The sequence below is a fragment of the Sebastes umbrosus genome, chromosome 17 (assembly GCF_015220745.1).
Source record: "Sebastes umbrosus isolate fSebUmb1 chromosome 17, fSebUmb1.pri, whole genome shotgun sequence".
Taxonomy (NCBI): domain Eukaryota; kingdom Metazoa; phylum Chordata; class Actinopteri; order Perciformes; family Sebastidae; genus Sebastes; species Sebastes umbrosus.
In genome coordinates, this window is record NC_051285.1 from 16,476,249 (window position 1) to 16,489,554 (window position 13,306).

Below are 13,306 nucleotides of genomic sequence, written 5' to 3' on the forward strand. Positions count from 1 at the left end.
AGTGTGTTTCCATAAATATTTCATATTCATTGACAGACATAGTGTAAACGAATTATCTACAACATTTTTGACATGGATTTGTTCAGTTTCCAAGATCAAAATGAGGACATTTATCTTAGTTTAATAACTGTTCAAATAAGGTCAACTGCTTTAATTAAATTAAACTTAAGCATGTTTATATGCAAAAGAAATTAATTTTACAGCCATTATGGAAATCCACACAATTTGCATAATTCTTATACTTACTACCTCTCTAATTTAGATTTAGATTTTCATTCTTTTTCCCCTTTAACAGGGAAGAAAATCATCTTAAATTATCTTCCACACTGATCAGCCAGGTCACATCTAGTGTATTCCTAGGATAGTTAGGAAGCGCCATCACACTGAACACATGGCTAACAAAAGAGGCCTGTAGTCATGTAAGCCCAGTGCACCACCTAATGGCGGTTGGAGGAATTTCAGGAGAAAGAGAGAGAAACTTGTAATAATTAGATGGGAACCATCTTAATTGTCTTTCAGCTCGTCAATGTGGGATTTTTTTAAACCATGATTCAAGAGACAAATTTAGCTCAGATGTTAAAATGATTTGTTCCTAAAATTATGAGACTGGAGCGAGGGAAAAAAAAGAATTACCATATCTGTTTTATCATTTTAACTCGTGTCTGTTTATTATAAGCATAACTACTACTTATGATATATTTAATTGATTGTAGTACTGTGATCTGGTTGTGTTTTCTAACATACAGCCAAAAATGTCCTTACATACAAGAGATCTTCTTTTTCTGATGCATTTGCTTGTAACTATTCTATTACATAGTATATATTTAATTATTCAATTACACAGTTGTATTACTCCTGATATATCAGTAATACTGTAAACCAACAATGTAAACATATTAGGGCTGTCAATCAATTAAAATATTTAATCGCGATTAATCGCATGATTGTTCATGGTTAATCCTGATTAATCACAAATTAATCACACATTTTTTATCTGTTCAAAATGTACCTTAAAGGGAGATTTGTCAAGTATTTAATACTTTTATCAACATGGTAGTGGGCAAATATGCTTACTTTATGCAAATGTATGTATATATTTATTATTGGAAATCCATTAACAACATAAAACAATGACAAATATTGTCCAGAAACCCTCACAGATACTGCATTTAGCATTAAAAATATGCTCAAATCATAACATGGCAAACTCAAACCCAACAACAACAGCTGTCAGTGTGTCAGTGTGCTGACTTGACTATGACTTGCCCCAAACTGAATATGATTATCATAAAGTGGGCATGTCTGTAAAGGGGAGACTGGTGGGTACACATAGAACACATTTTCATTCACATATCTGGAGGTCAGAGGTCAAAGAACCCCTTATTTCATCGCCAACATTTAGCAGAAGTGTGGAGCGTTATTTAGCCTCCTTCACGACAAGTTAGTATGACATAATTCTTTAGGTTATCTAGTTTCATATGACAGCAGGAACTTCATTCTAGCTTTAAAACTGAGCCCACTAACATCCGAAACATCGATTGCATTTATGTGTTAAAATGAGTGATGTTAAAACGAATTTGTGTTAATGCGTTATTATTGCTTTAAATTTGACAGCCCTACTCCTAATATATCAGTAATAATGTAAACTATCAATGTAAATATATTGTTGTTATATGTGGGGAAAAAAAGTTGCTACGTTTTTGTCAAATTCTTCATTTTAGGTATAGGGGTGTGTTTAATCCAGTTGAATAATGCACAGTAGTGATTGTGTGTATGTCAGAGTTTTTAAACCAGGTGTGTTGCTTCCTGCCTGCAGGTGACATCAGTTGCAAGGGGATGACCGAGCGCATTCATAACATCAATCTCCACAACTTCAGCAATTCTGTACTTGAGACCCTCAATGAGCAGCGCAACCGTGGGCACTTCTGTGACGTGACTGTTCGGATCCATGGAAGTATGCTGCGAGCTCACCGGTGCGTGCTGGCCGCTGGAAGCCCCTTCTTTCAGGACAAGCTGCTCTTGGGCTACAGCGACATTGAGATCCCTTCTGTGGTCTCGGTGCAGTCCATCCAAAAGCTGATTGACTTTATGTACAGCGGGATCCTGCGGGTGTCTCAGTCGGAGGCCCTGCAGATCCTCACTGCTGCCAGCATCCTGCAGATCAAGACCGTCATAGATGAGTGCACCCGCATCGTGTCCCAGAATGTGGGCCTGGCCGGGCCGGGGGGGTTCTCTGTTATACCAGGAGACTCTGGTCAGGAGACGCCCCGTGGCACGCCGGAGTCTGGCACCTCTGGACCCAGCAGCGACGCAGAGTCGGGTTATATGCAAGCAACATCAGACCGTGCATACACATCACTGTATTCCTACCCCGGCCTCACTCTGCAGAACGGCACCCGCGAGCGCCCCGTGTACATTAACCCTATGTCGACGAATTACGATCCGACTCTCAGCACTCAGAAGGACCCGCAATCTCAAGATCCGCCCTGGATGAACCGCATCCACGAGAGATCGCAGCCGGTCGACCGCTTCATCTCCGTGGCAGAGTCCACCCACTGCCGCAAGCAGCCCCGACCGGTACGCATACAAACAGGAGGGATGCACATAAAGCAGGAGGCCGAAGACGAGTACAGCTGCTACGGCAATTTGGACTGCCAAGACGACACTGACCATAATGAGGGCGTGGAGAGTGAATCCAAGGTTGAAAGTTTTGACTCAGGGGTGAGCTCCTCCATCAGCACTGAGCCGGATGCTATGGAGCAGCAGCCGTACCTGACGAGCTTCAGAGACAGCAGCGACGGTCAGCAAGGAGAAGGAGGTCCAGTGCATATAGAGGTCAATGACTCATCCCCGGAGCAAGTGCAAGACGCAGAGGACGGGGACACATCCCACAGCACTAGTGACAGTAGCATGATGCAGACCCTGCCAAACCCAGTCATGTCCCGGTCCCTGCCAAGTGCCCCGCACTACATGCGCCAGGCAGAATCACTCACCAGCAATCTGAGGATGCCGCTCACCGTGACCAGCAATTCCCAAGTGATGGGCACTCCTGGAAGCACCTTCCTGCCCGGACTCTTTCCCACACAGCCGGTTAGAGACAACAAGCCTTTCCTTTACCTTCCCGGCCAGCAGCAACCCCAGTATGTGGCCGTGCCGTCCCCTGCGATGCCACCATTCTCGAACCCCATGTCGGTACAGCAAGATCCAGCCCAGCAGCAACCGGCCCTAGGAGTACTCGGTCCGGGGGAAAAGAAGCCCTATGAATGCACTCTCTGCAGTAAAACCTTTACTGCCAAACAGAACTACGTCAAACACATGTTTGTCCATACTGGTAAGTCCAAATGTCTTATTTGTTTAGCAAGCTCAGTTAAATGATTGCACTATTCGTAGTTAATGTAGGTTGTAGTTGCAGAAATACTATAGAAATATGTTTTGGTTAGTGGATGTCGGACTGTAACATCAGAGGTCTTATTTTAATTATGATATGAATTGAAATGATTATTAATGCTATTATTGCAATGACAACATACTAAAGCACTAGTGCTGTGTCCTTTTAACACAATACATACGATGTGTACCCAGCAGGGTTTGTGGTTGCAGTTTGTTCACACTGAGAAAGTGACTAAATGAATACCAACTGTAAAACAGTATACTATGAAGATTAGTACATAAAACATACAGTGTATAGTATTCATATGTTAGCCGTGTTTCTTTACTGGAAAAGTATGAAAACACAGCCTCAAATATGACATTCACTGTGCACTGCTTTCCTTGAGCACTGCCGGCCTTATCAATCATAAACTGTAGAAATCATCATCACAGATGTATAGAATTAGATATCATATAATTAGAAGATTGCCTACTCAAGTAGTCATTATTATTCATGAGACTCCATTGCTTGTCCAGAGCCACCTGTGACGGCTATTTCAAACCAAATTTCCCATTTTTACTCACACAATCAGGCCGAGCAGAGCGACGACATATTGAGAAGAAAAGTCACTGATTGATCGGTCCCGTGAGACGAGATCTGAACGTCTCATGACAATCAATGACGGATTACCTTTAAAAATATTATTCAAAAACAAACATGATATCAATATGATTTAGCATAATATTGTATCGTTGTCCCTATGTGATTACCATACATATACAACATAAATAGTTTTTATTTTGGAAAAAAGAGGTACTTTGGCAAAGGTAATATATTACATTTTCGCAAGGCAACTCGATGCGAGATGAAGGTGAGGAAAAACTCCAACAGTCATTACAAAAGAATGGAAACTCCTAAAAATATGAATTTGTACAATACACCCCCAAAATAGCTAAAAGACAGTGGACAGACCAATACATCACACACATGTGCAGCAGGGGTAATTGGCTGCAATCAAAAAAGAGACAAAACCGATGGCTTTTCAGTTGTACGAGATATTGTATTACATATATAATAGCAAAAAAAGCAGTATATATACCTGTTATATATATGCAAGCTCCACACTGCTGATCTGTAACTGATCTGAGCAGCAAAACAGAGAGAAAGAAAAAAAAAAAGTGATAAAGTAAAAGTATAAATTATTGGCTTCATTAAATCCAAACAGGTAGCTACACATTAATTCAGTCGCTGCAGCAAACAGTAGATACACAGGACTTCATTAACTTCCATGATACAAATTACCTATTCGCAGTTTTGTCAGTCTCTTCCTCTACCTGTTAGATTTATGTAATTAATAATATGTTAATATTTTACAGCCAAGAATGTCACAATTATGTAAAATGAGCTTATGTCTGAACAAACCAAATAGATGCATAAATCATATGGAGATTAACATTATTGTGTTTTTCAAATTCCTCCAATTTTTCCAATAACTGCATCAGAGCTACATTATAGGAAACCTTTTCTCACTATGCATACAGCGCATAGTGGAACAAGCTAATACAGGTTTGAATAATTCCTGTTCTGTACTGGAAAAGTAACACTGGTAGAGTCAAATATTGCTGCGCAAGTTCTTCCATATTTCGTAAACCTAATCCTCAAAATGTGTCTCTTCTTTTTTTTTTCTCCCTTTGCTAATAATGCTTTTGTCTTGCATGTACATGCAGGTGAGAAGCCTCATCAGTGCAGCATCTGCTGGCGCTCGTTCTCCCTGAAGGATTACTTAATCAAACACATGGTGACACACACAGGGGTGCGGGCCTACCAGTGCAGCATCTGCAACAAGCGCTTCACCCAGAAGAGCTCTCTCAACGTCCACATGCGGCTGCACCGTGGAGAGAAGTCCTATGAGTGCTACATCTGCAAGAAGAAGTTCTCGCACAAGACCCTGCTGGAGAGGCACATGGCCCTGCACAACACAGGCAGCGCCATCACGGGGCTGTCGGGGAGCGCGGGCCCCCCGGGCCCGGTCTCCATTCCCATGCCCATGGCCGTCCCAGAGCCTGGTGCCGGAGTGGTGGCCCTCGCCATGCCGGTGAGCGGCGGTGCCGGAGTAGGGGCCGGGGTTGGAACAGGAGTGGGTGTAGCTGCAGAAGCGAGCTGCCAAGAAGGGACCACCTACGTGTGCTCCGTCTGCCCTGCCAAGTTCGACCAAATGGAGCACTTCAATGACCACATGCGAATGCATGTCTCCGATGGATAAGTACTAATAGATAAACTTCTTTCAAAAAGAATGACAAATAAAAATGGCACTAGATTTTCCTTTTCTTATTTTGAGGTATGAAGAGTAATGAGTATAGACACTGGCACATTAAGTTTCCCAAAAAAAAAAGATTATTATTTTTTTTTCTTTCTGTTATTCTAAAAGAAAAAAAAGATGGTGGCCTTAAGGCTTAGTAGTTTGATATTGATCTACTGGATGGATCCTAACTACAGGCCTCTAAATGTATGCTTTCCTAAAATACTGATTTATGTGTTGAACACTACCGAAAGGCCTACGAAAGAAACACATACACACAGACACACCTTTAGTGTAGATACGTCTGAATGAATATACATGTGCATATATGTTTGAGCGTCTGTGGATTTGCATGTGTCTGTTTGTTCGCCCAAGTGTGTGTGTGTGTGTGTGTGTGTGTGTGTGTGTGTCTGCGTGTGCGTGTGTGTGTGTGTGCGTGTGTGTGTGTGTGTGTGTGTGTGTGTGTACATTGCCATGAAACATAAATCATGGTAGTTGTGAACCCATACTGACCAGTTTGGAAACTATAGATGTCCAAGCTTACTGTGGTATAATTTACAACAACAATAACAAAAAAAAAAATCACCTGGGGTTGGGCTACATATTCCCTCTAAAAAATATACTGATGGTCACAAGATTGCCTTCTTATGTAAAATTAAAAAAAGGAGAGTAGTTAATTTGACACTGGGTTTTATTTATTCCTATGGTATTAAGGGATTATAATGCAGCTGTTGTCACGGTACCAATTTCAATCATTTTACTGAAATGTTGACTTCCTGTCGCCGTTGGCGGCGGCGGGGGTAAATATTTCTCACATGTTTTGTAATTGTCGTCCATGCATTTTGACGGTTGAGTTTACTAAAAAAATTAGGGTGTGTTGACGAGACAGTATTTGAGCAAAAATATGTTTCTTTTTTTCTGAAGTTTGGAGTTTAACTCATTTGCATACACTGCCACTAATATCCTACTAAACGACTGTTAAGGCTAGTAGACCTCTTCCATTTCAAAACATGAGAAAAAAAGAAAGATTCTTTTGCTGATGGTTGTTTTTTATTTTAGCCTTCTGACGTTCACAGTTATGGCAGGCTGGCATATGCGACTAAACTCTCTCCTTCATAATTGCTGCTCCTTAACTCGCACCTGACTGTTATGGGATGTAGATTGAAATTGTCACTTGAACTATTGTTATTGAGTAGCCTACATGGTTGTAAATTGATAATTATAATATAAGGGTGGGGGGTGGGAGGGTAGGCTTGTTGTTGATTGGATCGGTGTTAAAGAGGGAGGGATTTAATTGGAATCAATCGGAAACAAATGCCATCCTGATCCGAGAGCCTCTGTATAACCCGTTCATTACTATTGCAAAGCTATTTCAGCAAGTGGGAGCTAAATGCATTTATGTGTTGGCTCTCCCTGAAGGCTCCTGCAACGTTTTGAAAGGAAATACAGTCTCGAAGCAAAACAAGTAGCTCCATTGAAACCATTCGTGATATACCACAAGTTGCAGACGGACTTTCTAGACGATAGTATACATTCCTGATTTTTCTAAAAATAAAAACCTAGACACAGCATGTACAGAATAGATTTTGGAAGCTAGTGTGCGCAAGTTGTCATCCATGCATCACATCACGTAAATGCTCATTTCTGATATTTGAATTGTTTTGTATTGCTTTTTATTCGAAATAGGACACACACACACATACACACACACACACGTACAACTGCCTGCAACTGCAATCTGAAGGATTTGCTCCTTTATGTGAGCAAACACTTTTCGTAGTTGTATCGTTAAAAGAATAACTAACTGCATTACAGTACAGTCTTAAAAAGACCTGCTGTAGATTTAAAAAAAACAAAAAACAACAAAGTGCTACTTTGCACATTTTCTTAAAAATGCCTGTGCTTAATATTTAATCATTTTTCCTTAAATGAACTTCTATGATTTTTCTTTTATTCAATTTCAAAGGAAAAAAAAAAACATTTTTTTAAATCTTGATAAGTGGACTGCATTATTTTCTTGCATATATGTTGCACTGCTTAAACCAATAAGTGCACTACTGTTAACAGAGATATTATAGTTTTAGAAAAGAGGATTTTTTTTTTTTTTTTAAATCTAACATTTGGTTGTAGAGTTCACATGTTAATAGAATAGCTTTGTTTCAATTTATTCATTAAGTAATTCAGCGGTTCTTGGCTTTTGTTATCGCTTGCAGTTACCTACAGTATATCCTCGTGCCGTGTTGATGCAAGCATTTATTTTTATTTAAATATGTACCATTACGTGTGCTCATCTACGTTTTAACCTTTTGGATTCATTCTTTTTATGGAGTCAGCTCCCTATAACAGTTAATCAATCTCTTTAGAAACAGACAGAATTTTCCTACGAGAACATCCAAGCCAAACAACATTAACAGTGAAACAGTAATAATAAACGCAACTCCCGTCCGTTGGCGGAGGTAATAATAATAATAACTATTATTATCTTATTAATAATACATTTATAATGTGTGTGTGTAACATAAATGATACGTGTGTCCTAGAACAACTTTGTGTGGTTAAAGGTGTGGGGAGGTGATGGAATGCAGCTTCTTTGATATCTTGTCTGTCGGTTGTACACAGTCGTGTCCCTTCCTTAGTGTTCGTATGTCTGTGAGTGTCTGTGTGGTTATAAAGCCTAATCAAACTGTTAATAAGTGGAATATCTGAACTGTAGGGCTTCCTTTGCAATATGCAGAGCAGGTACTATGTATGAGAAGCAGCTCTCCAAACCCTTTTGGGCTAATACGCCACCTGTTGTTCGGAGATTTGACGGCGGAGTCAAGTACTGTTGTACTTCCGTTTGGAGAAGTTCTATCCAGCATTTTGAATTTTCATATAATTGCTACTAGATTTCTGATCCCTGTGGTGAAGTGAAGTCAAGTGATGAACATGTGAGAGATTCTGGTTTCTCCAAAAAAAAAAAAAAGGTTAGGTGAGGTCAGTCCTCAGTAAAAGTAGCACATTATTTAACATTTGATTGGGCCTGTCTCCTTATGGTGCGCATTATAAGCCTAAATTGTTCCCTGTTTGTAGCTGTCGTTGCCGGGATGGCGATATTGCTGCATGCTAGTGCTATATTTGTCTCTACACAGCACGTGGAGGGTAATCTCATGCCTTAACGGACAATGCACTAAATAGAATATGTAAGCAACTGCCGAGATCTCTTTTCCAACAGTACTGCCACATGTTATGGCGCACAGCTCACAACGTTGGTGTTGTTGTCTGTTCAAGTTAAACACTGCCAAACTAACACCGTCACTTCTTCGAAGGCAGAGAATTGTTTCAGTGTAACGTGTGTGTGTGTGTTCGGTAATCTAGCATTCCTTCATGGCACCTAAATTTTTACATATTTTGTGTAAACACATATATCAAATGCACTATTGACTGTAGCTAGATGAGTACAACCAGCTTTGTGGTATCATTGGTCTAAATAGTAGGTTAAGTAGCTCAATGTTTGAAATATTTGATTTCAGAATTACACTATCGATTGTTTCTCTATCTTCTTCTCTCTTATTTTTTTTTTGGAATAACAAAAGTAGCCAATCTCAACGTTATCCGGATGAGGGCTAATAACTCGTCCCATCGTCAGTTCTTGTATCATACGGTGTTTTGATAGCAGACCAGGCTCGTAAAGGGGAAAAACCTTCTCTCCAGTGTGTCATAACGTGCTATAGCATACCCTAACCCTCCCCTGTTGCATTAGCATCACACGCTCTCCACTGTCCATAGTTATATATTCCTTATACTGCTTCAGCTACTCGTAGTGGTGCTTATTAATTCTCTTTTCTCTCAGTGTTGCGAAAAAGTCGGTTAAAAATCGTTGAAAAGTTGCAACATTATCCAGAAAATAAGTCCTTATCTCAATCGTGCTTCTTCTAGTTGTTAGTTTGAAAAAAAGAAAGAAAAAAAAACAGAAAAAAAAGTCTTTATGTTTGCAAAGTGTTCGCATATTTTCCAGAACAAAAACATATTGAAAAGTAGATACTAGCCTTGAGCCTGCAGCTGTTTGTATTGTGTTTCAAATATATTACTGTTCATGTTTTGTTTATCTAGCGTAGAGACACAGGGTCTACAGTACATTGTTGTCCTTCTTGCAGTATGTTTAATTCATCGTTATACTTCTTTATTTCAGACTTCCTCCTGCTTTTGTTTTTGTTTTTAATGGTGATCATAGTGGTGTTGTTTATACATACATAGCTTTCACGCAACTGGATAAAGGATAGTCAGTTATTGAGTCATATTTCACAGTGTACTATATATATGCTTATATGCTTTGCATTGAAAACAAGGAAATGGAAGATAGTAATGGTGAGGGTCATGTTGAGTAAGGAACAGGTTTGTTTTATTCTGATAAGCATGCGTCTGTCTTCCTGTTTGTCTTTCAGTCTGTCTCCACACATTTTTTTTTTTTAAAGTCAGATCTTTTTTATTTAAGCTTGAATGAAGTCACAAAGTGAAGAGTAGAATACAGAAAACACATCCAGATAATTTTTCTTTTTTGGGCCTTCAACAGTACACATAAGAATGAAATAGATAACTTCTTACAAATATATATACGATATATATTTAAGTATCACCATCTCCACACAGATGAAGATTACATTTACAATTTAAAGACATACTTGCAGCTAGAGTATACAGTATACAGTACCATGTGGGATTTAGGGGATATGCCTATCAAGTGCCTATCAGTACATACAGCAACTATACAGAATATTCATAGTTTTTCTCTCCTACATTGCACAGATACAGTATATACACAATGGTCTATTAAAACAAATACTATTTATACTACTACTGCTAAGACCTACATCCTAAGAGAACCCTTTAAAAATGTTCTATTTCATATACAGTAAAAGCTACATCTGCAAGTTTTATTTTTTATCCTACATCTATACGGTCTGGAGGATTCAAAGATATAAAATGCAATCACATTTTTTTAAATGAAATATACAAATAGGTTGAGTAGAAAAATATTATGTAATCTTAAAATTGAATGACCTTTTTTTTCTTTCACGTTGCTCTCTCTCTCTCATTGCTGTTTGGCATTTTACACAATGCCAGTTTTAGTTTCAGTTTTTCGCCATTTGCAAACAAGCCATATACTGTACTGTATGTTTGTGGGGGGGGGGGAAGGGTAGTGGCACTTTGTGAACAGCAGAGGGAGCCACACATCAACTGGTGAAGTTAACACTGCCTGCCACAATGAACAAAATATCGAAATATCGAATATTTGGATTTTTTTGATTCAGTTGTTGGTAAATATTGCCATTCTTCAGATTGGAATAGCATCTATAAGCATGGCAGTAGTTACCCACAATGGCACTTTGTGTCCTTTGCCCTTGATGACTCTATAACATGCAAGCCACTGCCCAGTTCCCCCACAACGACCATTAAAGTTTTATCTTATCTGACGGCCTTGTTGTTTACGTGCAGCTTGAAATTGTAAAGGGCAAGCAACGAGCAGCGTGAAAAAAAAAAAAAAAAAAGAAACTGGTCATTTAGATATTTATCCACTCCAGTACTTGGATGCAAAATGAGATTACAAATTTAGATAAGATAAAATAAGATTTATTAGTCCCACATCGGGGAAATTCGCAAATTAAAAATTACATTCAATTAAATTGAAAGTTTTGGCAACAGCGGACACACACAAAGAGCATTCAAACGTCTTTAAGTGGTTGGTTTAACAACGTGAAAACAAAACTAAAAGAAAATCTAGTAGAATAAAAAGCAAGTTTCAGGACCGAGTGGCTGCGAGATAAAAGGTTTTGGGATGGCTTATTATTCTGTCCCCTGTGGACTAATTAGTTTTCTCTGTAACCTTCTCCAGCCTAGTTACTGTGCCAAATTTAGGAGGGGAAAAAAAACAAATTGCACCACTATTGTTGAATTAGATGTGAGAACAAAAGCAGACAAAAATCTTTTTTTAAATAAGAAATTTCTGCAAAACCTATAACATAATATATTACATCAAATTAAAATGCATCATACCAAAAGCAAGTGATTGCCTTTATTTTGAATCTTTAAATCCTCCATAATACATAGTTTTCAAGTAAATAGGAGAAAACAGCTATGATAAACAAATGCACATTTTGAAGGCTTAGTTTCATAGACATTTAACGTTAAAATGAAGCATAATAATAATAATAATAATAATAATATAGGCAATGTGATATAGCTAGTCCCTGTCATCCAGCCGTCACACTGTGACGCAAACACAAACAGCATCTATTACAGTCAAACATCCAGATTTTGATTTTGAGCTTCACACACACTCAGTGAAGCAGATTTTTAAAGTACGACGCAGCTAAACTAAGCTATAACATCTACATTATATTCACTATGACGCTTTCTCCGAACATGCAGTTATTACACTACCCTGATGAGGTTTTTAATAAACATCACCATCAGGTTAACTACCATCCATCAGTCCAAATGAAGCATGCAGTCCTGTCTACACAGCTTCTTTCTTTCCTGTAGGGGAGTTCTTTGTTTTTGATGGAGCACGAGCTATATTTTGAGTGTCCCTCGATAACAGGCTTTCTGTATCTTTTTTATCACAGTGATGAGGAGACTTGGGCGTGATTTAGCCTCTGAAGACTAAACATTGAGCCTCTTTGTGTTCTCACTCGTCTTTTTTTTTGTTGTTGTTTTTTGGCTTAGTCCAGCTTCGACGAGACGATTAAACTAAAAACATGCATTCCTGTTCAAGTCCAGATCATTCCAACTCCTAGTCTGGCATTCGTTTTTCCACGCTTAACTAACCTTTTACACATCTGTTGGATATTTGGTCATGTAGTAGCAAACATTGCCCATTACATCAAAAGTTTAGTATATTTCCCTCAAATAGATCACTTTTTTAATCTCATAATTCAAAAATTTTGCCACAAACCTCATGAGCTTATGCTTGTGTGGGCCGGTTTCTATAACCAACATGCACTATGCTATCACTCTGTTTCTCTATGTAGATCTCTCTTTCATAGTGCAGAGAAATAAAATACAAAAAAAGCAGCAAAAAGATCACTGTCTCAGCCAGCACATAGTCCGCCAGAATGGACATGCAGATCCAAACTTTTAGCACTGTAATGTACCTAAAGGAGGCCGGTGGAGGTCATTTGTAAAGCGGGGCCATGCTAATCATTAGAAGTCAAATGATAAAAAAAAAAAAACTGTACTAGACAATGTTTGTTTTCATAAACCAAAGAATGGTTAAGTTAATTTAAGTTTTACGGAGAAAATAACATTTCTTTTTTCTATGTGTGTGGGGTTCCTGTACGATTAGGGTTAGATCGCTACAGTTGTTTTTCTTTGTTTTTCTTCTCATTGCCGGGTGCTTGTGAAAATGCATCTGTGTGTTTTTTGTCACTTGATCGGTTGTTTATAGTTTTGTGGTTGTGTTCATTTGTAGACCAAAATAGACCTTTTTTTTTATAAGAAATGCAACAAAACATAAAAATGAATCTGACACAGTAGCTGTGATGTAAAGTATTGCATGTTAAAACATGTATAAGATTGTAAATGTTGCATCGTTCCTCTGAGAAAACACACAATAATCACCGGTCTTCTATACACACATTTAGCAAATCAGTGTAGAC

At 38.6% G+C, this 13,306-nt stretch overlaps 1 protein-coding gene and 1 long non-coding RNA gene across 2 annotated transcripts in view; both read left to right on the forward strand.

Moving 5' to 3' along the window:
* zbtb20 (zinc finger and BTB domain containing 20) overlaps positions 1 to 6,251 on the forward strand; it is a 22,009-nt gene extending 15,758 nt beyond the window's left edge. The window contains exons 3-4 of the mRNA XM_037749745.1: positions 1,817 to 3,331; positions 5,098 to 6,251. Coding sequence (XP_037605673.1) covers positions 1,837 to 3,331; positions 5,098 to 5,633 — 2,031 coding nt within the window. The 5' untranslated portion in view covers positions 1,817 to 1,836 and the 3' untranslated portion in view covers positions 5,634 to 6,251. The remainder of the gene's footprint in view (positions 1 to 1,816; positions 3,332 to 5,097) is intronic.
* LOC119476327 overlaps positions 1 to 12,880 on the forward strand; it is a 26,633-nt gene extending 13,753 nt beyond the window's left edge. The window contains exon 2 of the long non-coding RNA XR_005203995.1: positions 6,045 to 12,880. This is a non-coding gene — a long non-coding RNA (uncharacterized LOC119476327). The remainder of the gene's footprint in view (positions 1 to 6,044) is intronic.
* Positions 12,881 to 13,306: the final 426 nt, after the last annotated feature.